The sequence below is a fragment of the Salmo salar genome, chromosome 18 (assembly GCF_965601325.2).
Source record: "Salmo salar chromosome 18, fSalSal1, whole genome shotgun sequence".
In the NCBI taxonomy this organism is placed as follows: Eukaryota; Metazoa; Chordata; class Actinopteri; order Salmoniformes; family Salmonidae; genus Salmo; species Salmo salar.
The window spans coordinates 43,606,565-43,633,076 of NC_138308.1; the positions used below are offsets into that span (position 1 = coordinate 43,606,565).

Genomic DNA, 26,512 nt, shown 5'->3' on the forward strand with positions numbered 1-26,512 from the left:
TCATATGCGCCATTACAAAGCACAGCTATGAGGTTCACAGACACAGGAAATCCTTCCTTTGTCTGGATAGGCCAGAAAATGTCACTTGTCGCTCCCCATGCAAATGGACGATTTCCTGTGTCTGTGAACCTCACAGCTGCGCTTGTAATAGTGCATATGAAAATCGGGACAACCAGCGCCTTTAGGGAGTGTAAAGCAATTGATGTTGCAGCGTTCACAGAGCCCACTGTACACAGAAATATCGGTCGGAACCAGTCCAGAACTGCTCAGTCCCGCCAATTTATTTTAATTTTTTTTACAAATCGAATGATTCCCTTCGCCATTGTAGTAGTTGGGATTCGGTTTGATTGTGGTGAATCAAATCCTGGGAATTAAAATAATATTTTGTGAGTAGCGAACAGTAATAGGAAAACATTTTAGTAGCTTCCCTTTTTGGATTATGTTGCTGTAAAACTTGTTTGGTAGATACTTCAGGTTGATCTGGGCACGTATTTAAATGGGACACTGCAATTTAATAGCTGCTAGTCAGCCTGCAGTGAACACATCTAAAAGGTAAGAAAAAATATGACTCAAGTACATTTCCTGAAGACAATGTGATTTGATTTGATTTGTACTTGCGTCAGCTGTCTAAATATATTTGCATGCTAGATTGTGTTAAATGTAGAATTCAAGCTGAATAGAAGCTGAAGCAGATCAACACAGTAAAGACAGTGCCTGATTACTTTAATAGAATGCTATACATAGAACATCCCATTATGAAGAGTGACAGATCAATGCCCTCTAACTTGGCTGGGACATGCTTTCAATAGTGCTATCTATCCAACTGCTGAAACCAATGTAGTTCATTAGGAGGGTATCCTGACCAGGACTCAAACCCTGGTCTCTGTCATTCCAAAACCATTACACCAAAAGGCTCAAATCTCTAGGTGAGGTCTCTAGGTGTTATACCAAGGTTATTTAGTATTTTTACAAGGGTTCCATTTTTCATTTTGTTGTTGTCCATGTTTGTTTTGTTTTCGCTCGCCTCAGTTCTCTGGAAAAGAGAAATGTGTAGGGCTAAATGTGTGTTTAACATTACTCACCTTGACAATGTCCAGTCCCCCAACGAGTTCTCCGTTAACGTAAACCTGAGGGTAGGTGGGCCAGTTGGAGAAGGTCTTCAGCCCCCCTCTCACTTCCTCGTCTGACAGGATGTCAAAACTGCTGAACTGGATAGCGTGGTCCTTGAAAAGCGCCACTATCTGACGGCTGAAACCTGGGTGATGGGGAGAACAGTGTGTTTGTAACCTGGTATAAGACAGGTACATGGCTGTTATACTGGATAGCATGGTACTTCAATAGAACTACAATCTGACGGCTGAAACCCTGAAGAGAAATCGACGGGTTGTTAGTTAAATGTTATTGTATGTTAACAGGAACAACAGTCAGGATATTAAATCAGGTTGTTAGTTAAATGTTATTGTATGTTAACAGGAACAACAGTCAGGATATTAAATCAGGTTGTTAGTTAAATGTTATTGTATGTTAACAGGAACAACAGTCAGGATATTAAATCAGGTTGTTAGTTAAATGTTATTGTATGTTAACAGGAACAACAGTCAGGATATTAAATCAGGTTGTTAGTTAAATGTTATTGTATGTTAACAGGAACAACAGTCAGGATATTAAATCAGGTTGTTAGTTAAATGTTATTGTATGTTAACAGGAACAACAGTCAGGATATTAAATCAGGTTGTTAGTTAAATGTTATTGTATGTTAACAGGAACAACAGTCAGGATATTAAATCAGGTTGTTAGTTAAATGTTATTGTATGTTAACAGGAACAACAGTCAGGATATTAAATCAGGTTGTTAGTTAAATGTTATTGTATGTTAACAGGAACAACAGTCAGGATATTAAATCAGGTTGTTAGTTAAATGTTATTGTATGTTAACAGGAACAACAGTCAGGATATTAAATCAGGTTGTTAGTTAAATGTTATTGTATGTTAACAGGAACAACAGTCAGGATATTAAATCAGGTTGTTAGTTAAATGTTATTGTATGTTAACAGGAACAACAGTCAGGATATTAAATCAGGTTGTTAGTTAAATGTTATTGTATGTTAACAGGAACAACAGTCAGGATATTAAATCAGGTTGTTAGTTAAATGTTATTGTATGTTAACAGGAACAACAGTCAGGATATTAAATCAGGACATAATTGCAGATGAGTTTGGTCAGCAGCATGTTTGTTACCCTCATATTATAGGGGACATTTGGAAACAAATGAACAAGACATGAAGTTAAAAGGTAAAATAAAGATGGTCCCAAACCCTAGCCTGGTATCATCACATTCATTAAGTAATATGTGTAACACTGATAAGTGTATGTGTGTGTATAATATATATATATTCATTTTTATTTTATCAGTGTTACACATATTACTTCAAATGAATGTCATATATATACAGACACACTCACAGAGCATTGGGAAAGTATTCAGACCCCTTGTCTTTTTCCACGTTGTTATGTTACAGCCTTATTCTAAAATGGATGTGTTATACACAATACCCCATAATTACAAAGCGAAAACAAGTATTTGATTTTGAAAATGTATTAAAAAAAAGGTCAACTGACATTATTTACCTAAGTTTTCAGACCCTTTGCTATGAGACTCAAAATTGCGCTCAAATGCATCCTGTTTCTATTGATCATCCTTGAGATGTTTCTACAACTTGACTGGAATCCACCTGTGGTAAATTCATTTGATTGGACATGATTTGGAAAGGCACACACCTGTCTATATAAGGTCTCACAGTTGACAGTGCATGTCAGAGCAAAAACCAAGCCATGAGGTCGAAGGAATTGTCAGTAGAGCTCCAAGACACGATCGTGTCGAGGCAAAGATCTGGAGAAGGGTATCAACACATTTCTGCAGCATTGAAGATCCCAAAGAACACAGTGGCCTCCATCATTCTTAAATGGAAGAAGTTTGGAACCACCAAGACTCTTCCTAGAGCTGGGTGCCCGGGCCAAACTGAGCAATCAGGGGAGAAGGGCCTTGGTCAGGGAGGTGACCAAGAACCTGATGGTTACTCTGACAGCGCTCCAGAGTTCTTCTTTGGAGATGGGAGAACCTTCCAGAAGGACAACCATCTCTGCAGCACTCCACCAATCAGGCCTTTATAGGAGAGTGGCCAGACGGAAGCCACTCCTCAGTAAAAGGCACATGACAGCCTGTTTGGAGTTTGCAAAAAGGCACCTAAAGGACTCTCAGACCATGAGAAACCAGATTCTCTGGTCTGATGAAACCAAGATTTAACTATTTGGCCTGAAAGCCAAGCATCACGTCTGGAGGAAACCTGGCACCATCCCTACGGTGAAGCATGGTGGTGGCAGCATCATGCTGTGGGGATGTTTTTCAGCTGCAGGGAATGGGAGGCTAGTCAGGATCAAGGGAAAGATGAACATAGCAAAGTACAGGAAGATCCTTCATAAAAAAACTTTTCCAGAGCGCTCAGGACCTCAGACTGGGGCGAAGGTTCACTTTCCAACAGGACAATGACCCTAGGCACACAGCCAAGACAACACAGAAATAGCTTCGGGACAAGTCTCTAAATGTTCTTGAGTGACCCAGCCAGAGCACGGACTTGAACCCGATCGAACATCTCTGGAAAGACCTGAATGTAGCAGTGCAGCAACGCTCCCCATCCAACCTGAGAGAGCTTGAGGGGATCTGCAGAGAAGAATGGGAGTAACTCCCCAAATACAGGTGTGCCAAGCTTGTAGCATCATACCCAAGAAGACTTGAGGCTGTAATTGCTGCCAAAAGTTATTCAACAAAGTACTGAGAAAAGGGTCTGAATACTTATGTAAATGTGATATTTCAGTTTATTAAAAAATAATTGTAAACTGTTTTTGCTTTGTCATTATGGGGTATTGTGTGTAGATTGATGAGGAAATGAGAAGACATTTTTTTTGTCAATTTTAGAATAAGGCTGTACAAAATGTGGAAAAAGTCAAGGGGTCTGAATACTTTCCAAATGCAGTGTATCTATTGTAACAGCTCTTTTTCTATCTTACTACTGACATGGGTCCACATTGGCATGGACAGGATCACTGTTAAATATGAGGCAGGTTATGCATTATGTCCTTGATACTTGGGTGTGAGTCAGTGTTTGAGAAGAGACTGTGATAGAGGGGAATAGAGAGATGGAAACGAGAGAGGGGGAGGGAGAGAGCGAGCGAGAGAGAGAGAAAGAGAGGGGAGAGCGAGTGAACGACAGCAAGAGAGGAGAAAGAGGGAGAGAGGAAAACGAGGAAGAGAAGAGAAAGAGGGAGAGGGAGAGGAGCGCGAGAGATTAAGAAAGAAAGAGAGAGCGAGTGAAAGACAGCAAGAGAGAGGAGAAAGCGAGGGAGAGAGGGAGAGGAGAGCGAGCAAGAAAGCGAGAGGCAGAGAAAAAGAGAAGGAAACAGAAAGAGGGAACAGGAGTGGGAGGAGGGGAGCCGTGATATGTTGCCTGCATGTAGAGCCTGCAGTGAAACTCTCATTCTGATACTTCATTCATTCATGTGGGAATTCATTATAAAACAGCTAGAGGCCACTAACTAATGGTTATTCAGCTACATGCCACTATATTAACTTGTTTCTACTACACCAGGCCCAGCTGCTTTCTCTGGCTAGAGGCTCTCTATCCTAGACCCAGACACGCACGATTGATTGGCGAGGGGTTGTTCCCCCTCTCTCCTTTTCCTAAAGGGTCAGGGGGATCGCGCACCGCAGACAGACGATACAGCTCCAGGAAAAAGGAACATAAAAAGCTGATTTCTTATTTCAAGGAAAGTTAGGTTATTATGCACACACACACACACACAAACACACAGAAAGAGCGTGTAATGTGTTAGGAACATGTGTTTTACATGGTGTATGAGTGTGTAACCTTTAAATTCAGGTCTAGAGGGCTTCTTTAAACAACTAGCGAGGTCGTAGTCACAGCCTCACGCGGTTTGGTGGAGATTAGATTCAACTAGAGTTCACAAACACTACAACTTGGCTTCTTTAAAGATGAAAAATATTTAGAGATACATTTCAGGATGAGGTGAAAAGTAACACTTACAGGTTTAGATTTGAAAAACTAAAATGTAACGTTTGACGTTCGGCAAACTGCCTTGAACCTAATACTGATGCTTCTAATCAGCGGCGTGGTTGGGAGTGGAACCTCAACCCTGTACAGTGTAATGTCCTCCTCCACCAGCAGGCCTGCCTCTCCTCCTCCTCCACCACCACCACCACCACCACCAGACCTGCCCCTCCTTCTTCACCACCACCAGGCCTCCTCCTCCACCACCACCAGGCCTCCTCCTCCACCACCAGGCCTCCTCCTCCACCAGGCCTGCCTCTCCTCCTCCTCCACCACCACCACCCAGCCTGCCTCTCCTCCTCCTCCACCACCACCCAGCCTGCCTCTCCTCCTCCTCCACCAGGCCTGCCTCTCCTCCTCCACCACCACCAGGCCTGCCTCTCCTCCTCCACCACCACCACCACCAGGCCTGCCTCTCCTCCTCCACCACCACCACCACCAGGCCTGCCTCTCCTCCTCCACCACCACCACCAGGCCTGCCTCTCCTCCTCCACCACCACCACCAGGCCTGCCTCTCCTCCTCCTCCACCACCAGGCCTGCCTCTCCTCCTCCTCCACCACCACCACCAGGCCTGCCTCTCCTCCTCCACCACCACCACCACCACCAGGCCTGCCTCTCCTCCTCCACCACCACCACCACCAGGCCTGCCTCTCCTCCTCCACCACCACCACCACCAGGCCTGCCTCTCCTCCTCCACCACCACCACCACCAGGCCTGCCTCTCCTCCTCCACCACCACCACCACCAGGCCTGCCTCTCCTCCTCCACCACCACCACCACCAGGCCTGCCTCTCCTCCTCCACCACCACCACCACCAGGCCTGCCTCTCCTCCTCCACCACCACCACCAGGCCTGCCTCTCCTCCTCCACCACCACCACCAGGCCTGCCTCTCCTCCTCCACCACCACCACCAGGCCTGCCTCTCCTCCTCCACCACCACCACCAGGCCTGCCTCTCCTCCTCCACCACCACCACCAGGCCTGCCTCTCCTCCTCCACCACCACCACCAGGCCTGCCTCTCCTCCTCCACCACCACCACCACCAGGCCTGCCTCTCCTCCTCCACCACCACCACCACCAGGCCTGCCTCTCCTCCTCCACCACCACCACCACCAGGCCTGCCTCTCCTCCTCCACCACCACCACCACCAGGCCTGCCTCTCCTCCTCCACCACCACCACCACCAGGCCTGCCTCTCCTCCTCCACCACCACCACCACCAGGCCTGCCTCTCCTCCTCCACCACCACCACCACCAGGCCTGCCTCTCCTCCTCCACCACCACCACCACCACCAGGCCTGCCTCTCCTCCTCCACCACCACCACCACCAGGCCTGCCTCTCCTCCTCCACCACCACCAGGCCTGCCTCTCCTCCTCCACCACCACCAGGCCTGCCTCTCCTCCTCCACCACCACCACCACCAGGCCTGCCTCTCCTCCTCCACCACCACCACCACCAGGCCTGCCTCTCCTCCTCCACCACCAGGCCTGCCTCTCCTCCTCCTCCACCACCAGGCCTGCCTCTCCTCCTCCTCCTCCACCACCAGGCCTGCCTCTCCTCCTCCTCCTCCACCACCAGGCCTGCCTCTCCTCCTCCTCCTCCACCACCACCACCAGGCCTGCCTCTCCTCCTCCACCACCACCACCAGGCCTGCCTCTCCTCCTCCACCACCACCACCACCAGGCCTGCCTCTCCTCCTCCACCACCACCACCACCAGGCCTGCCTCTCCTCCTCCACCACCACCACCACCACCACCACCAGGCCTGCCTCTCCTCCTCCACCACCACCACCACCAGGCCTGCCTCTCCTCCTCCACCACCACCACCACCAGGCCTGCCTCTCCTCCTCCACCACCACCACCACCAGGCCTGCCTCTCCTCCTCCACCACCACCACCACCAGGCCTGCCTCTCCTCCTCCACCACCACCACCACCAGGCCTGCCTCTCCTCCTCCACCACCACCACCACCAGGCCTGCCTCTCCTCCTCCACCACCACCACCACCAGGCCTGCCTCTCCTCCTCCACCACCACCACCACCAGGCCTGCCTCTCCTCCTCCACCACCACCACCACCAGGCCTGCCTCTCCTCCTCCACCACCACCACCAGGCCTGCCTCTCCTCCTCCACCACCACCACCAGGCCTGCCTCTCCTCCTCCACCACCACCACCAGGCCTGCCTCTCCTCCTCCACCACACCACCACCAGGCCTGCCTCTCCTCCTCCACCACCACCACCACCAGGCCTGCCTCTCCTCCTCCACCACCACCACCACCAGGCCTGCCTCTCCTCCTCCACCACCACCACCACCAGGCCTGCCTCTCCTCCTCCACCACCACCACCAGGCCTGCCTCTCCTCCTCCACCACCACCACCAGGCCTGCCTCTCCTCCTCCACCACCACCACCAGGCCTGCCTCTCCTCCTCCACCACCACCACCAGGCCTGCCTCTCCTCCTCCACCACCACCAGGCCTGCCTCTCCTCCTCCACCACCACCAGGCCTGCCTCTCCTCCTCCACCACCACCAGGCCTGCCTCTCCTCCTCCACCACCACCAGGCCTGCCTCTCCTCCTCCACCACCACCAGGCCTGCCTCTCCTCCTCCACCACCACCAGGCCTGCCTCTCCTCCACCAAGTCTCCTCTCTCACACCAACACACACAGGCAGACCCACAACCCCCCTCTGTCTCTCTCTAATTATCAGGCCTGGCCCCTGTGTGTTTTCCACAGCGGGAGCCTGTTCATGAAGACCACACACACACACACACACACACACACACACACTTTACCACAGCGGGGTTCCTGGGGGGATCCCTTCATGAAGAGCATGCAGGGTGCTGCGTTGATCAGTCTCTTCAGACGCTCATTAAGGTCCTCTTTAGGGGGCTCCGCCCCTGGCCCGCCCAGCCCCCCCGAGCTGACCGACAGCCTCTGGACCTTATTGGTCAGCTCTGGGGCATGAGCGCCGTCCAGCCTGTCAATCTTCTGGCCACCCTGAGACCCACCAGAGGGTGGGGGAGAAAGAAAAATAACATTAATATTTTAACGCAATGGTTTTTCTTTTTGTTTGCATGTTTGTATTATTCTAGAGGAGGGTTGAGAGAGAGGCAGAGATCAAGAAAGAAAGCGTGAGAGGCCGAGAAAAAGAGAGAGGCAGAGAGAGAAAGAGAGAGAGAGGCAGAGAGAGAAAGACAGAGAAAGAGACAGAGGCAAAGAAAAAGAGAGAGAGAGAGAGAGAAAGAGAGAGAAAAAGAGAGAGAGAGAGAGAGAGAGAGAGAGAGGTTCAAGGACAGGAGTCCTCTCCCAGTTAAATGTTTGGCATGTTAAATCATCAGTGAAGGCCTGACAGAAGGCCTGATGATACTAACTGTGGAGAAGCTGTAAACTAGGTTATAGTTCCAAAGTTCCACAGACATGCGACTAACAGAAATTGAATAATGTGTCCCTGAACAAAGGGGGGGTCAAAATCAAAAGTAACAGTCAGTATCTGGTGTGGCCACCAGCTGCATTAAGTACTGCAGTGGATCTCCTCCTCATGGACTGCACCAGATTTTCCAGTTCTTGCTGTGAGATGTTACCCCACTCTTCCACCAAGGCACCTGCAAGCTCCCTGACATTTCTGGGGGGAATGGCCCTGGTCCTCACCCTCCGATCCAACAGGTCCCAGACGTGCTCAATGGGATTGAGATCCGGGCTCTTCGCTGGCCATGGCAGAACACTGACATTCCTGTCCTGCAGGAAATCATGCACAGAACGAGCAGTATGGCTGGTGGCATTGTCATGCTGGAGAGTCATGTCAGGATGAGCCTGCAGGAAGGGTACCACATGAGGGAGAAGGATGTCTTCCATGTAACGCACAGCATTGAGATTGCCTGCAATGACAACAAGCTCAGTCCGATGATGCTGTGACACACAGCCCCAGACCATGACGGACCTTCCATCTCCAAATCGATCCCACTCCAGAGTACAGGCCTCGGTGTAACTCTCATTCCTTCGATGATAAAGGCGAATCCGACCATCACCCCTGGTGAGACAAAACCGCAACTCATCAGTGAAGAGCACCTTTTGCCAGTCCTGTCTGGTCCAGCGACGGTGGGTTTGTGCACATAGACGACGTTGTTGCTGGTGACGTCTGGTGAGGACCTGCCTTACAACAGGCCTACAAGCCCTCAGTCCAGCCTCTCTCAGCCTATTGTGGACAGTCTGAGCACTGATGGAGGGATTGTGCGTTCCAGGTGTAACTCGAGCAGTTGTTGCCATTCTGTACCTCTCCCGCAGGTGTGATGTTCGGATGTACCGATCCTGTGCAGGTGTTGTTACACGTGGTCTGCCGATCAGCTGTCCATCCTGTCTCCCTGTAGCGCTGTCTTAGGCGTCTCACAGTACGGAAATTGCAATTTATTGCCCTGGCCACATCTACAGTCCTCATGCCTCCTTGCAGCATGCCTAAGGCACATTCACACAGATGAGCAGGGACCATGGGCATCTTTCTTTAGGTGTTTTTCAGAGTCAGTAGAAACTGCCTCTTTAGTCTCCTAAGTTTTCATAACTGTGACCTTAATTGTCTACTGTCTGTAAGCTATTAATGTCTTAACGACCGTTCCACAGGTGCATGTTCATTAATTGTTTATGGTTCATTGAACAAGCATGGGAAACAGTGTTTAAACCTTTTACAATTAAGATCCAAAAGTTATTTGGATTTTTACGAATTATCTTTTAAAGACAGGGTCCTGAAAAAGGGAAGTTTCATTTTTAGTTGAGTTTATATATAAATACATACACAGTTGAAGTCGGAAGTTTACATACACCTAAGCCAAATACATTTAAACTCAGTTTTTCACATTTTCCTGACATTTAATCCAAGTAAAAATTCCCTGTTTTAGGTCAGTTAAGATCACCACTTTATTTTAAGAATGTGAAATGTCAGAATAATAGGAGAGAATTATTTATTTCAGCTTTTATTTCGTTCATCACATTCCCAGTGGGTCAGAAGTTTACATACACATCAATTAGTATTTGTTAGTATTTGGTAGCATTGCCTTTAATCTTCCCACAGTAAGTTGGGTGAATTCTGGCCCATTCCTCCTGACAGAGCTGGTGTAACCGAGTCAGGTTTGTAGGCCTCCTTGCTCCCACACACTTTTTCAGTTCTGCCCAAAAATGTTCTATAGGATAGAGGTCAGGGCTTTGTGGTGGTCACTCCAATACCTTGACTTTGTTGTCCTTAAGCCATTTTGCCACAACTTTGGAAGCATGCTTGGGGTCATTGTCCATTTGGAAGACCCATTTTGTGACCAAGCTTTAACTTCCTGACTGATGTCTTGAGATATTGCTTCAATATATCCACATAATTTTCCTGCCTCATGATGCCATCTATTTTGTGAAGTGCACCAGTCCCTCTTGCAGCAAAGCACCCCCACAACATGATGCTGCCACCCCCGTGTTTCACGGTTGGGATAGTGTTCTTCGGCTTGCAAGCGTCCCCCTTTTTCCTCCAAACATAACGATGGTCATTTTGGTCAAACAGTTCTATTTTTGTTTCATCAGACCAGAGGACATTTCTCCAAAAAGTACAATCTTTGTCCCCATGTGCAGTTGCACACCGTAGTCTGGCTTTTTTATGGCGGTTTTGGAGGAGTGGCTTCTTCCTTGCTGAGCAGCCTTTCAGGTTATATCGATATAGGACTCGTTTTACTGTGGATATAGATACTTTTGTACCAGTTTCCTCCAGCATCTTCACAAGGTCCTTTGCTGTTTTTCTGGGATTGATTTGCACTTTTAGCACCAAAGTACGTTCATCTCTAGGAGACAGAACGCGTCTCCTTCCTGAGCGGTATGACGGCTGCATGGTCCCATGGTGTTTATACTTGCGTACTATTGTTTGTACAGATGAACGTGGTACCTTCAGGTGTTTGGAAATTGCTCCCAAGGATGAACCAGACTGGTGGAGGTCTACAATTTGTTTTCTGAGGTCTTGGCTGATTTCTTTTGATTTTCCCATGATGTCAAGCAAAGAGGCACTGTGTTTGAAGGTATGCCTTGAAATACATCCACAGGTACACCTCCAATTGACTCAAATGATGTCAATTAGAATATCAGAAGCTTCTAAAGCCATGACATCATTTTCTGGAATTGTCCAAGCTGTTTAAAGGCACAGTCAACTTAGTGCATGTAAACTTCTGACCCACTGGAATTGTGATACAGTGAATTATAAGTGAAATAATGTCTGTAAACAATTGTTGGAAAAATGACTTGTGTCGTGCACAAAGTAGATGTCCTAACCGACTTGCCAAAACTATAATTTGTTAACAAGAAATTTCTGGAGTGGTTGAAAAACGAGTTTTAATGACTAACCTAAACTTCCGACTTCAACTGTATGCACACACACACAAAATACATGACCAAAGGTATGTTGACACCTGCTCGTCGAACATCTCATTCCTAAATCATGGCCATGATATAGAGTTGGTCCCCCCTTTGCTGCTATAACAGCCTCCACTCTTCTGGGAAGGCTTACCACTAGATGTTGGAACATTGCTGCCGGGACTTGCTTCTATTCAGCCACAAGAGCATTAGTGAGGTCGGGCACTGATGTTGGGGCGATTAGGCCTGGCTCGCAGTCGGTGTTCCAATTCATCCCAAAGGTGTTTGATGGGGTTGAGGTCAGGGCTCTGTGCAGGCCAGTCAAGTTCTTCCACACCGACCTCGACAAACCATTTCTGTATGGACCTCTCTTTGTGCACGGAGGCATTGTCATGCTGAAACAGGAAAGGGCCTTCCCCAAACTGTTGCCACAAAGTTGGAAGCACAGAATCGTCTAGAATGTCATTGTATGCTGTAGCGTTAAGATTTCCCTTCACTTGGACTAGCCCAAACTATGAAAAACAGCCCCAGACCATTATTCCTCCTCCACCAGACTTTACAGTTGGCACTATGCATTGGGACAGGTAGCATCCTCCTGGCATTCGCCAAACCTAGGTTTGTTCATTGGACTGCCAGATGGTGAAGCGCGATTCATCACTTCAGAGAACGCGTTTCCACTGCTCCAGAGTCCAATGGTGGCGAGCTTTACACCACTCCAGCCGACCATTGGCATTGCGCATGGTGATCTTAGGCTTGTGTGCGGCTGCTCGGCCACAGAAACCCATTTCATTAAGCTCCTGATGAACAGTTCTTGTGGTGACGTTGCTTCCAGAGGCAGTTTGGAACTAGGTCGTGAGTGTTGCTAATGAGGACAGACGATTTTTACGTGCTACAGCACTCGACAGTCCCGTTCTGTGAGATTGTGTGGCCTACCACTTCGCAGCTGAGCCGCTGTTGCTCCTAGACGTTTCCATTTCTCAATAACAGCACTTACAGTTAAACGGGGAATTTGACCAACTGACTTGTTGGAAAGGTGGCATCCTATGTCAGTGCCACGTTGAAAGTCACAGCTCTTCAGTACAGGCCATTCTACTGCCAATGTTTGTCTATGGAGATTGCATGGCTGTGTGCTCGATTTTATATACCGGTCAGCAACGGGTGTGGCTGAAATAGCCAAATCCAATAATAGATTTGGCCAAGTAGTGTAAATTAGTTTTTTACAATACTTGACTCACCTTAAAGAAGAGGAAGGTCGGGACTGAGGCAATAAGACTCACCTTAAAGAAGAGGAAGGTCGGGACTGAGGCAATACGATTCACCTTAAAGAAGAGGAAGGTAGGGACTGAGGCAATACGATTCACCTTAAAGAAGAGGAAGGTCGGGACTGAGGCAATAAGACTCACCTTAAAGAAGGGGAAGGTAGGGACTGAGGCAATCAGACTCACCTTAAAGAAGGGGAAGGTAGGGACTGAGGCAATCAGACTCACCTTAAAGAAGAGGAAGGTCGGGACTGAGGCAATACGATTCACCTTAAAGAAGAGGAAGGTCGGGACTGAGGCAATAAGACTCACCTTAAAGAAGGGGAAGGTCGGGACTGAGGCAATAAGACTCACCTTAAAAAAGGGGAAGGTAGGGACTGAGGCAATCAGACTCACCTTAAAGAAGAGGAAGGTCGGGACTGAGGCAATAAGACTCACTTTAAAGAAGAGGAAGGTCGGGACTGAGGCAATAAGACTCACCTTAAAGAAGAGGAAGGTCGGGACTGAGGCAATAAGACTCACCTTAAAGAAGATGAAAGTCGGGACTGAGGCAATAAGACTCACCTTAAAGAAGAGGAAGGTCGGGACTGAGGCAATAAGACTCACCTTAAAGAAGAGGAAGGTCGGGACTGAGGCGATCTCATATTTCTCTGATACCTCTGGCACTGCTTCTGCCTCCAGCTGTAAGACAGAGAGGAGGGAAGGAGGGAGGGAGGGAGGAAGGGATGGAGGGAGGGAGGGAGAGAGAGAAGGGAAGGGGGAGGAAGGGATGGAGGGAGAGAGAGAGAGAAGGGAAGGAGGGATGGAGGAAGAGAGAGAGAAGGGAAGGAGGGATGGATGGAGAGAGAAGGGAAGGAGGGAGGAAGGGATGGAGGGAGAGAGAGAAGGGAAGGAGGGAGGAAGGGATGAGGGAGAGAGAGAAGGGAAGGAGGGAGGAAGGGATGAGGGAGAGAGAGAAGGGAAGGAGGGAGGAAGGGATGAGGGAGAGAGAGAGAAGGGAAGGAGGGAGGAAGCGATGGAGGGAGAGAGAGAAGGGAAGGAGGGATGGAGGAAGAGAGAGAGAAGGGAAGGAGGGATGGAGGAAGAGAGAGAGAAGGGAAGGAGGGAGGAAGGGATGGCGGGAGAGAGAGAGGAGGGAGGAAGGGATGGAGGGAGAGAGAGAAGGGAAGGAGGAAGGAAGGGATGAGGGAGAGAGAGAAGGGAAGGAGGAAGGAAGGGATGAGGGAGAGAGAGAAGGAGGGAGGGAGGAAGGGATGAGGGAGAGAGAGAAGGGAAGGAGGGAGGAAGGGATGAGGGAGAGAGAGAAGGGAAGGAGGGAGGAAGGGATGAGGGAGAGAGAGAAGGGAAGGAGGGAGGAAGGGATGAGGGAGAGAGAGAAGGAGGGAGGAAGGGATGAGGGAGAGAGAGAGGAGGGAAGGAGGAAGGAAGGGATGAGGGAGAGAGAGAAGGAGGGAGGAAGGGATGAGGGAGAGAGAGAGGAGGGAGGAAGGGATGAGGGAGAGAGAGAGGAGGGAGGAAGGGATGGAGGGAGAGAGAGAAGGGAAGGAGGAAGGAAGGGATGAGGGAGAGAGAGAAGGGAAGGAGGGAGGAAGGGATGAGGGAGAGAGAGAAGGGAAGGAGGGAGGAAGGGATGAGGGAGAGAGAGAAGGGAAGGAGGGAGGAAGGGATGAGGGAGAGAGAGAAGGGAAGGAGGGAGGAAGGGATGAGGGAGAGAGAGAAGGGAAGGAGGGAGGAAGGGATGAGGGAGAGAGAGAAGGGAAGGAGGGAGGAAGGGATGAGGGAGAGAGAGAAGGGAAGGAGGGAGGAAGGGATGAGGGAGAGAGAGAAGGGAAGGAGGGAGGAAGGGATGAGGGAGAGAGAGAAGGGAAGGAGGGAGGAAGGGATGAGGGAGAGAGAGAAGGGAAGGAGGGAGGAAGGGATGGAGGGAGGGTGAGAAGGGAAGGAGGGAGAGAGAGAAGGGAAGGAGTGAGGAAGGGATGGAGGGAGGGAGAGAGAGAACAAAGCAAGGGAAGAGGAAGGGAGAAAGAGATGGAGTGAATGAGGGAGGAAGGGAATGAGGGAGAGAGAGAGAGAGAGGACAAAGCAAGGGAAGAGGAAGGGAGAAAGAGATGGAGTGAATGAGGGATCATCCACACAATGTTGATAACCCTTTGTTCCCTTTCCAAGCCATCAAACAATGTCTGCATCCACACATGAAGAACCCCACTGCACCCCACTGAATTTCCCCTCAACACTAGGTTTATTTAGCCAGGAGGCATCACCCTTCAGGGAGAAAATAAAGCACACATTCACCACTTTGATATGTCTAACAAGCAAGACAAATGAGAGAGCAGAGCAGTAGCATCTCCTGCTCTGCGCGGGGTGCTGTGATCTGTGATTGGTGATGGATAGTTGCTTTGTTCTTGATAGTGGTGGCAATCCACCAGGACCAAATTAAAGGAACTAGTGTGACCACACACCTCAAACTACCAGAGGAATAAAATAGTTCAAGTTTGCATTTACTTTAAAATTATATATATATATCATGTTCAAGTCAATTCAATGTGTAAAAACAATAGGCTACATGTGAGGAAACACAATGATGTTTCTGATTTCAACAGGGGTCACTTTAAAAAAGGTCAAGTTAACTGCCGTCCAACACTGGACCATCACACAAACAGGGCTTTTGAAGGTTTCTATTTCACCATGAATCTCCAGAAACGCCCCCCCCCCCAGGCAGAGGAAAGAAAACCAACATTGATGCACAAATTGACCCAGAGATTGTTTAATCATATTTAGCTAGCACATATTGAAATCCATAAATCACTGAGCCAGCTTGGCGCAGCCAGCCATTACAGACAGGCGATTACAGACATCACTTATTTCCTGCCTGGAGCAAACTCTGCTGTTTGTGTTCCTGATCCATGAGGCAGGGCATTATGGCTGACAGACACTTATAGGCTATATGAACACAACCTACATTAATGCTGGGAAATATAGCTATGAGGATGGTAACATATAGTCACTAAATATTTATAGTAAAATGCTTGTTTCCATTTGATATGGGTAATAACGGTGCTATTGATTGGTTAGAGACAACATAGGCTGGTACAGAAACAACAGACTCATATTGGAGTATGTAGGAATATTGTTCATAGTTGGAAAAAATAACTTGAAACACAAATTAAGAAAATAGCTGTTTTCCAGTGTACAATATGTAGGATCAAATATCAATCTACTGCTCTTGGATATATTCTTCATTCCATTCCTTTACTTTTGTGTGTATTGTTGTGAAATTGTTAAGATATTGTTAGATATTACTGCACTGTTGGAGCTAGAAACACAAGCATTTCGCTACACCCGCAATAACATCTCCTAAATATGTGTATGTGACCAATAACATCTGCTAAACATGTGTATGTGATCAATAACATCTGCTAAACATGTGTATGTGACCAATAACATTAGACAAATAACATGTGATTTAAAATGACACCATATTCTCTATATACCTAGTGTACTACATTGCACCTGTGGGATCTGGTCAAAAGCAGTGCACTATGAAAGTAATTCTACATCTCTTCAGAATACTCTAAAATCTCAGGATATAAAATAAATGTGGAAAAAACTGGAGAAATAAATAATAAAAATAATACTAACTTATGATCTACAGCAATCTTTTAAGTGGACCACAACATATCAAATATTTAGCGTGCTTAATGAGGGACAACAAATATATAAAGCTAAATAAATGTTAAACAAAAAAAATAAGTTAACTATAAATAAATGTTAAACAAAAAAAATAAGTTAACTAGGCACTCAACAATACGAAAGCTGATCCACTTAAATGGAATAATCTTCCCATAAATCTTACAGGTAGAATAAACCTCTTCAGAACGGCATGGATCCTAAAGTTTTTATATTTATTCTGGGTAATACCAATCACCCCACCGAAGACATAAAAAAATTATTTAAGTATGCTTGGCCATAATATACTTTATATGACCAAATAAAACTCTGAATTAAATGGAAGGTTTTACATCTTCCTAAGTCTGAGGGAGGTTTAAACCTCAGCCTGTCCAACTGACAACCTCTTACAAAAAAATATGAACAATTGGATCTTGGGGTTTTGCAATGAGCATATTACCGCCACACCAGCAGGCATGAGTCAAGTCAAATTCCAAAAAAATCCATGTGACCGTTGAGTCATGGTAATCTGCTTTAATACACTCTGGACATGCTTTGGTAGTACCCAACTTGCTAACTACCATCATGTCCTAATGGCCTGGTACTCAGGGCTCTATTGTCCCTCCATCAGGTCCTAATGACCTGGTACTCAGGGCTCTATTGCCCCTCCATCAGGTCCTAATGGTCTGGTACTCAGGGCTCTATTGTCCCTCCACCAGGTCCTAATGACCTGGTACTCAGGGCTCCATTGTCCCTCCATCAGGTCCTAATGGCCTGGTACTCAGGGCTCTATTGCCCCTCCATCAGGTCCTAATGGTCTGGTACTCAGGGCTCTATTGCCCCTCCATCAGGTCCTAATGGCCTGGTACTCAGGGCTCTATTGCCCCTCCATCAGGTCCTAATGGCCTGGTACTCAGGGCTCTATTGCCCCTCCATCAGGTCCTAATGGTCTGGTACTCAGGGCTCTATTGTCCCTCCATCAGGTCCTAATGGTCTGGTACTCAGGGCTCTATTGTCCCTCCACCAGGTCCTAATGACCTGGTACTCAGGGCTCTATTGCCCCTCCATCAGGTCCTAATGGCCTGGTACTCAGGGCTCTATTGCCCCTCCATCAGGTCCTAATGGTCTGGTACTCAGGGCTCTATTGCCCCTCCATCAGGTCCTAATGGCCTGGTACTCAGGGCTCTATTGCCCCTCCATCAGGTCCTAATGGCCTGGTACTCAGGGCTCTATTGCCCCTCCATCAGGTCCTAATGGTCTGGTACTCAGGGCTCTATTGTCCCTCTAACCACTCTGATATAAATGCAAATGCATTCTAAAATCACATCAAACACTTATCATTAAAACAGTTGGCCTATCTTACATTTAAAACTCACCTCACTGTGATGATCAATTTGAAGACAGAAGTTCAACAGCAGGTTGAAACAGAGTAAAACATGATTGTTGTGGATGTTGTTTAAAAGCCTAACACAACGAAATGGACAACGCTTTCTAAGGTGATAAATCATTCAAAAACACTCACGCATATTTTACCTTATGCCTATAGGCTTATGAGCCCAAGCCCCCCCACCCAAAAAACTGAATTAAATTGATGATTTTGCCGTTATACAATACATAGCCTACTGCATATTACCATGGCAGAAAAACATTTTTTTTTAAAACCTGATTTAAGATGTCTTTGGTACATAATTGGTCTAGTCTATACTCCAGATGAAATGAAGTAACCTTTTGCTACGCTGTAAAATGTCTATCCATGAGTCAGGGAGAGAACATATAGCCCTAAGCCATGCTGTTGGTTCATTGATTGTTCACGGCGGCTTACAGTTAACCTACACTTAGTGAATTAGTATTTGATGTAGAATAGTCTAGTAATAGGGAACATTTTATATTTTCAGAATTAATTGGGTGACATATTACCTTTAGCTATACAGAATATCTCACCGCCGTGTGTTTCCATCTCCTCCTCTCTCTCCTTTAATCCTTTCTGGAGTGCACAGTCACATATTACCTTTAGCTATACAGAATATCTCCTCCTCTCTCTCCTTTAATCCTTTCTGGAGTGCACAGACGGGCTGTCAACAGTTTAGTGAAATGTGTTTCCTTGCGAACAGATTTGACTTTGTTTCCTGAATTGAAGCACTAGGTAGCTGCAGGAACAAGGTTGGAGAGCCCATGGCATACAGAGTTTGAGTGGAATATCACCTGTCAGGCAGCGAGAACATGTAAACAGTGGTGGATACATGGAGTGAAATAAGGGTTCTTCTATTTATTTCTCAGCTGCTCATAATATGCTCCGCTATAAAACCCAAGTAGCCTACAAAACGGACCGGTGGGAAAGCTGGCCGTCGCTATTTACTATTAGAGTGCATACAGATGACAGGTATTTCCCCTCTGTCCCCTGTTCCTGCCCCCTGATCCCTGTTCCTGCCCCCTGACCCCTGTTCCTGATCCCTGATCCCTGTTCCTGCCCCCTGATCCCTGTTCCTGCCCCCTGTTCCGGCCCCCTGTTCCTGCCCCCTGATCCCTGTTCCTGATCCCTGTTCCTGCCCCCTGATCCTGCCCCCTGATCCTGTTCCCTGTTCCTGCCCCTTGATAATGGGCCATTCAAAATCGAAACTCAGTTTACATATTACCAAAGACAAGATTAAATTGAGAATAGTCTGGTGGGTGAAAATATGACCACTTGATGAGAGAACAGCTGTGCAGCCTGAGGCAAGGAACAAGAACACAAGCTTTTTCCTTCTACTTTCTCAAATCATCAATAGTCTTTTGTTCCACCATGCAGCCTATACAGGTTTTGATTTCTGAGAAATTCTAAAGGTTTGTATCATTCAAAACTAAAGCTGCGAAATAAATCTAAAACTAGTAAATATGACCTGTTTCAAATTGTCACTTTTACACTCAACATAGCCACTTCCTATGCTCACTCGCTCCATAACGGTATCCAATTTAACATCACTACATGTAACATCCATCACAAGGTATAGTATGTGTATCAGGCATCATGTAACATACATCACAAGGTATAGTATGTGTATCAGGCATCATGTAACATCCATCACAAGGTATAGTATGTGTATCAGGCATCATGTAACATCCATTACAAGGTATAGTATGTACCTTGACAAACATGGCGTGTTTGTTCTCCTTGGCCAGCTCTCCCATCACATCGTTCATCTGACTGCACTGAGGGGCCCATGCTGCCTGGAAGTGGACCACCGTAAGGAACCTGGTGGAACAGAGAAGTCACATTAGATTGGAATGGTGTAAGGCCGTAGGTGCACCGGTGAGGCTCATGGAAGAGACAGGTGTCAGATCTCAGCATAGCAATAGGTCTAAAACAGCACAACTTTATAGTGACACACAGATTCATATGCTAAAGATGTGGGACATGCATGCACTTGCCAGCTACTGTCTACCATCTATAGGCTGAGCTAATTGACACTGTTGACATCCATTAATTCTTACTTCCCATACACTGATGATCATGCACGAGATCACATGACTAGGACACTGGATCATAACAGGTCTTCTGGAATTCAACATTATTTTTTTATAGCCTACTTGTAATGATGGATTTCAAAAGCACAATAACTGAATGGACCTAGTTAGCTACCTAATTCTGAAATGGGCAGGCACCTGATGTTATGTAGGATAACACTAGTCATGTCTGATAAAGGGGGGTTAATCTCTCCCTTTCTTATAAGGGCTAGACCTAACGTTACATTATCAGGCATAGTATATAATGTCTGCCTAATAGAAAGGCTCACTAGGCTCTGCCATTTCGTGACAAGAATTCCACATGAGTTCAAGACACAAGAGCCTGACTGTTTATATCAGGTAAACACATCAGCGTGTACAATGATCAATTACATTCACACCATGTACAATAAACATGTATGTTATTAGCTAGCTAGATGTCCCAAGTTCGTTGTCGTCCCGACGACATGCTAAAGCAAATATCCGCTAAAATAGCTAAGCTAGTTAGTTGCACTTTAATTTGGAGCAGCTAGCTAGATAACGTTAGTTAGTTAACGTTCCCTAACATGGTGAAGCTACATGGTGAAGCTAGCTAGCTAGCTTTCGATATAACAGAAAAGTAGCTATCATAACAAGCTGAATATCACATGAGGCATATTTGAATGAAAACCATTCAATGGCTAATTACTTAAATGTCATGTTATTAAATTATGCACATACTTGCCAGCCTTTGATAGCAAGTCCTCAAACTGCTGCGAGGATGTTGCCTCCACAAAATTCGCCATGTTTTCAGACGTGTGTAATCGCTTACCGAGCGATTGGCAGAAGATACAAACCTTCCTGTTCTGCTTGTTAACACTGAGCTGAACGGGGGTCGGAACGCAGTCATGGTTATATTTAAACCCTGCGCTAGATATGGGTCTGAAAACGTACCTCCATGCAGGGATGGGATATACCACTGTACTCCAAAATGTGGACTACAGTGGCATATCACATCCATGAATGTAGGTACATTTTCCCGAACCATATCTCACCTTGCTCCGAAGTTAATGTAAACGATGACTTTGTTCCGACCCCAGTGCAGCTCAGTGTAAACAAGCTAATGGTACAGTCGGTATATTCTAGCAACTATATGGATGGAACAAGACATAACTACCTACACAGAGTCGGTCTATGACTGATCTATGAACTAAAAATGAATAAGCAACATGTAAAATACAAACATAGCTATATTATTGTTTAATTGCACAATATTGTTAATTCTAATGGAGAAAATGTATTGAGCATGCATTTGGTAGCGGGAAGAAGAGAAAAAAATGTCATTTGTCCTCATATTCCACAAACAAATAAATTCAATCAATCGTATTTAATAAAGCCCTTTATACATCAGTAACTGTGACAAAGTGCAATACAGACAGACCCCCTCTACTTGAAATTCAGGTTGGCTGTCTATCATTGGGAGTCTTTCAATGAGACACTTTCAAAAGTCAGAAGCAGAGAAATCAAGAGGTTGTTGTGTCCTTGCGGTAGAAAAGCGAACTGGAAGTAAAATAGCTAACCAGCTAACAAGGTAGCCAGAGATTTAATCGTTTTGTAGCCACTACTAGTTGTAATTTCATTGATTTATTTTTTATATTGCAGCCGGACGTTTCTGAAAAGACCTCGTTAGTATTAACTAACTAGCTAGCTAGCTAACTGGACGTGTAGCATTTGTTTGCCTGCCTGCCAGCTAGCTAACGTTACTGTTACCTTTGACATTTTTGTTATTAAATTCAGTCGATAGATTTAAATAATAATAATAGTAGGTATAATAATTTTCCACAACCATGGAATATATGACACCCCTCCAGAAGAAGAGACGCCACGAAGGAGACCTTCAACCCTGGAGAGATTGTCAGGCGGTATGAAGCTAACCTTCCTTAGACACTTTTATTTCCCTTGAAACCCGACGTTGAATTGCGTTGAATTCTAGTTAAGGCGGAAATTAGCGATAAAAATAAAAAAATGTATTCAACAATATTCTGGATTGTAGAGGCCGTGAGAGGAAACTTCCCTGATTTTTCAAGGGCTCGTTTCTGTCCGACGAAGAACTCAATGCAATTCAACGTCGTGTTTCCAGACAATAACGTTAATAGTAGCCTATTTGCTTTAGTGAAAACATTGTTGCTATTGGTGTATTTATAGTTTAGTTAACACCAGTCTATAGCTGTCCAGTTGGCTTGTTGCTATTTTTAGGCTAAATCATTTAATAGTGATTTATTGGTTATCACATGTGCAATGTGTATTTGTATTGCTACTAGTTTAGCTAACCTTGCATGCATATTTAGTTGTATGGGAGCTAGCTAGCTAAGTTTACAACATTTTAAAAGCCCGTGTAACTATGAATACGTGCTACACAGTCTCTCATGAAGAAACGTGCTCCTAGTACATTAACTAAGTGAATGAATGCATGCCTATAACAATTTAACTAACTAAATCGATCATTACCTGTCATGTTATACAACTATGCTGCATTGTTTTGAATCCTCAGAAACGACTGTGCAACAGAGTTGGAGTCTGCATCCAGGTTGAACATGGCGGGATGGTGACTGACAGTGCCATGGATACATGGGATGCCAGCATGCAACAGCAGAGTGTCCCAAACAGCAACAGCGGTGTCAGCATCAACCACCCAGCCTCTAACATGGTAGATATGCGTATTCAACTATTTTGGGATCTTTGTTGCTACAGTCAAGGCCAAAGGAGTTAGCCTCCCACATGCATTGCAGGAGTGTTTTTATGGTCCATGTTTTCCTCCTAAATGATGATGCTGTAGTAGTAATAAATGTTCATAGGTCAAGCAGTAAGAGATACTAGGCGTACCCATGACCCCATGCTTCCTCAACATCTTATCTCTAAGTTGTAGCCTTAGCTATCTTTATGACAGTTTCTCTCAATGTTGGTGATGTCAAGGAAGCAATAACTGTTTGGGAAATTGCATCTCATCCTCAAATGTTTTATTGCAGAACTACAATATGACAATCCATTAAATAATCAAGTGAAATTCTTGCCGTAATAACCCTCCAGGCTCGTGTTTTCTCTTGTACAGGTCTATGCAGTCCAAGGCAGCCAACGTTGTAATCGGTGCCTGGCAGGGGAGCCTGTAAGTAGTGTCCTGATTCTGATTTTTGCCTGAACATATCCCAGTAGTGTGGATGACTGATATCATATGTCAGTGTGTAGGCCAAACTCAGCATTTTGTAGAAGTCATCCAGAAACACCAAAACAATGGGATTTAACAGCTATAGCACATATTAACAAACATTCCTTATGTTAATATGGGATATTATGTCTCTTACTTTGGGGATAATTGTTGCACCTACAAAATCAACATAATAAAAGATGCCCGTTTTAGAAGGGTTGACTAAAGAACCTACCATATTGACCATGGAGCGCTTTGCTCTTCATGCTCACCTTGGGCCGAGTCAGCATTCTGGACTTTCTAATGTGAAAAGGGTTAATCAGTCCCTCCAGGTTTCTGCAATGACTTTTTGTTGTTGTTGCTAAATCAACAATTCCCTGCATATTATGCGAGGGCTTGTAAATTTGAGCAATCACTGCACTCTTTCCACGTGCAACGGTCAAATCATCGCAATATTGTCACATAAACCAGGCCCATCACCGCAGTACAAAAATAGGGCTTGCAATTTCAACCAATCTGAGTACATTTACTGCATAATATAGTTAAATGAAGCCACACATCAACAAATCCCCCCCCCAGCACAGTTTCACAACAAATTGGACTAAATCAGAGCATATTGCCATGCAAAATGTCAAGGTTGCCGCAGCAAAATCAAGCTGTTTGCCCTGCAAAAAATCCCATCAAAATGCTGGAGGGACTGGTTAATGAACATGACATGGGTTTCAGTCCCAAATGGCACCCTATTCCCTATATGGTGCACTACCCTATTCCCCACATAGTGCACTATATAGTGGAGAGGGTGCTATTTTGGGATGCTACCATCATGTAAAGGGTTTGTTCCATAAAGATTACCTGTGTCACATAATGAGTCTCTTCTCAGGGGCACATTAACCACATCATGGGGTATTGATTGGTTATCGTCATGATCAGAGATCGTTTGAAGAACTGAAGGGTCCTTGAGGATGAAGAGATTGATTGATTGATTGATTGCTTGATCAAGCCATTGTGTATGTGGCTGTGAACGTTTTATCAGTGTGCCTTGCCTTTTCTTGCTTTTAACCACAAGCACTGTATTGCTTCATGTATAGCCTCACATGTTTACACTACCTAACACTGGTATGGGGAAAATGGCTACTAACCAGACAGTAGACATGATCATTTCATACTGTCTTACTAACATTCTGTTTGAATGGAAAGATAACCACTACAGTGTAGTCTACATACAACCAAAAGGAATGAGCCATCAAGCCACCATTAATACTGTAACTTTATAATGTAATGTGGATACTCATTTAAAGTCAATGGATCTATTCAAAAAAATGACTTATTGTCCCAGTATCAAGACTGCTTCTAAAGCTGCCAGAAAATATACATGTAAATAATAATATTGAAAAGTAAAAACTTTTAAAAGTTATATCATTATTAACCTTTTTGAAATGGATAATCCTGTCTGCAAATATATTTTTGTGAAATACATATTTTATATATTTTTCTAAAATGTAATTGGCTGAATATAAAATAAGAAGTTTGTAACAATATTTGTGCTAATCGTTTAATTTTGGATAGTGTCCTGAATTTAGTGTTAATCTCATGGACATTTTCAGCCAGTTTTAAATAGTTTGATCTACACTTGAAATGTAGGGCTGTTTGACAATGATTTGTCTATTTCCCACTAGATTTGGTTTTGTGTTGTCTTACAATGATTTGAAGCCAGTTTCCACCTTGCCAAGCAGTGATTTTTATGCAAGGAATAGACAATAGTTGATGCTGTTAAATTTCAGGTTATGACTCAATGTAATAGTTTATTTTTAGTACAAGAAAAGCAACTTTCAATAAAGTATGATTTGATGAACAATGTGTGGACATTTAGATGTGTTTTTGTGACTACTGTTTCTTCGTTGTTATTCAATACCTTTTTTATATGAAGCTTATTTCCACATGTCATCTATTCATGGGCTTCTGCTGCCTGCTGTACATTGTGTGGATCTTTACCCTACGACAGTCTGGTATGTTTACTAGTGAATTATATGTGAACAGCATTTATTCTGTTACATTTGTCTCTCTTGTTTGAGGATATGTTTTGTTCCATATTACTGCTAGCTGTGTTTGGTTCACATGTCTCATGTCAGGAGGTAGCATATACTGTAGCTATCATCCCTATTCTTATCCATGGACTTTAACTAGATCACACATTTTCAGGCCACTTCTCTATTCCAGTATTTTTCAACTCCCCTGCCTTCTAGAACGTTAGCATGCGCCGTATCCTATCCTTCTAGAATGTTAGCATGCGCCGTATCCTATCCTTCTAGAATGTTAGCATGCGCCGTATCCTATCCTTCTAGAACGTTAGCGTAGTCCGTATCCTATCCTTTAGAACGTTAGCGTTGTCTGTATCCTATCCTTCTAGAACGTTAGCGTAGTTTGTATCCTATCCTTCTAGAATGTTAGCATGCTCCGTATCCTATCCTTCTAGAACGTTAGCATCCTCCGTATCCTATCCTTTAGAACGTTAGCGTTGTCTGTATCCTATCCCTCTAGAACGTTAGCGTAGTTTGTATCCTATCCTTCTAGAACATTAGCATAGTCTGTATCCTATCCTTCTAGAACGTTAGCATCCTCCGTATCCTATCCTTTAGAACGTTAGCATTCTCTTTTGGGTGTTGTATCTTACCCTTTATGATAGTTTCCAGTCCACCTCATATGATACGAAGTGATTGGCAGTTATAATGCCATGATGAATGATATATTCATAGATATCAGGGTATCAACATTATGGCTCAACAGATGCAATAGGGGAGGGCTAAAGTTTTGAGGAAAGTCAACCAGGATGGATTAATGAGTATTACCCTTACAATCTCCCCTGTCCTCCCCCAGTACAGCCCAGTGTACTAGCAAGAGAAATCCATGTGTTCTCACACAAAGCTAGACCTGAGGGAAATGGCTCTGAGGGCCTAGATTTTCAATAATGTAAGACAATAAAGCTTAAGCTTGAAACCTGCTGCAATATGCTACAAGTGTAAAGAGCTTAGCTGCTAATAAAATGGAAAAGAGAAATACCTCCAACTCATATTGGGAGATCAAGTATGCCCCAGAAGAGCCCTTCATGAAGACGTAATGAGCAGGGTGATGATATAGTCTGCGTCCAAAAATGGCACCCTACATAGTGCACTACTTTGGACCAGGTCCCATAGGGCTATGGTCCAAAGTAGTGTACTATGTAGGATATAGGGTGACATTTGGGATGGATGCAGGCTTCACGCAGACCAACCCTGACAAGTATCATTTTATGGATGTGGAATTATTTTGATTTCCTTAGGGATGTTTTGGACAATTGCACTTTTCATGTTCCCTTTCGGTCCCCTCTATTTTCTCCTGATCATCTGACTGGTCTGACTGCTACTGACACCCTGGTCTGACTGCTACTGACACCCTGGTCTGACTGCTAC

At 45.3% G+C, this 26,512-nt stretch overlaps 2 protein-coding genes across 4 annotated transcripts in view; one reads left to right on the forward strand and one right to left on the reverse strand.

Moving 5' to 3' along the window:
* Positions 1-22,533, reverse strand: part of LOC106592187 (glutaredoxin 3) — a 32,684-nt gene extending 10,151 nt beyond the window's left edge. The window contains exons 1-5 of one of the 3 annotated variants that reach the window (XM_045701117.2): positions 22,373-22,533; positions 19,526-19,634; positions 13,346-13,420; positions 7,907-8,111; positions 1,083-1,255 (exon numbers count right to left, since the gene is read on the reverse strand). In XM_045701117.2, the coding sequence (XP_045557073.2) occupies positions 1,083-1,255; positions 7,907-8,111; positions 13,346-13,420; positions 19,526-19,582 (510 nt within the window). In that variant the 5' untranslated portion in view covers positions 19,583-19,634; positions 22,373-22,533. Of the gene's footprint in view, positions 1-1,082; positions 1,256-7,906; positions 8,112-12,715; positions 12,806-13,345; positions 13,421-19,525; positions 19,635-20,605; positions 20,757-22,372 lie in introns of those variants that run through there. The other 2 variants (XM_045701116.2, XM_045701118.2) reach the window with 2 other exon arrangements.
* Positions 21,343-24,653, forward strand: LOC106577356 (uncharacterized). Its single transcript, XM_014155318.3, has 4 exons — positions 21,343-21,786; positions 22,416-22,571; positions 22,974-23,027; positions 23,947-24,653. Exons 1-4 carry the CDS (start codon positions 21,712-21,714, stop codon positions 23,974-23,976), a joined length of 315 nt encoding a protein of 104 aa, XP_014010793.1. The 5' UTR covers positions 21,343-21,711; the 3' UTR covers positions 23,977-24,653.
* The last annotated feature ends 1,859 nt before the right edge of the window (positions 24,654-26,512 follow it).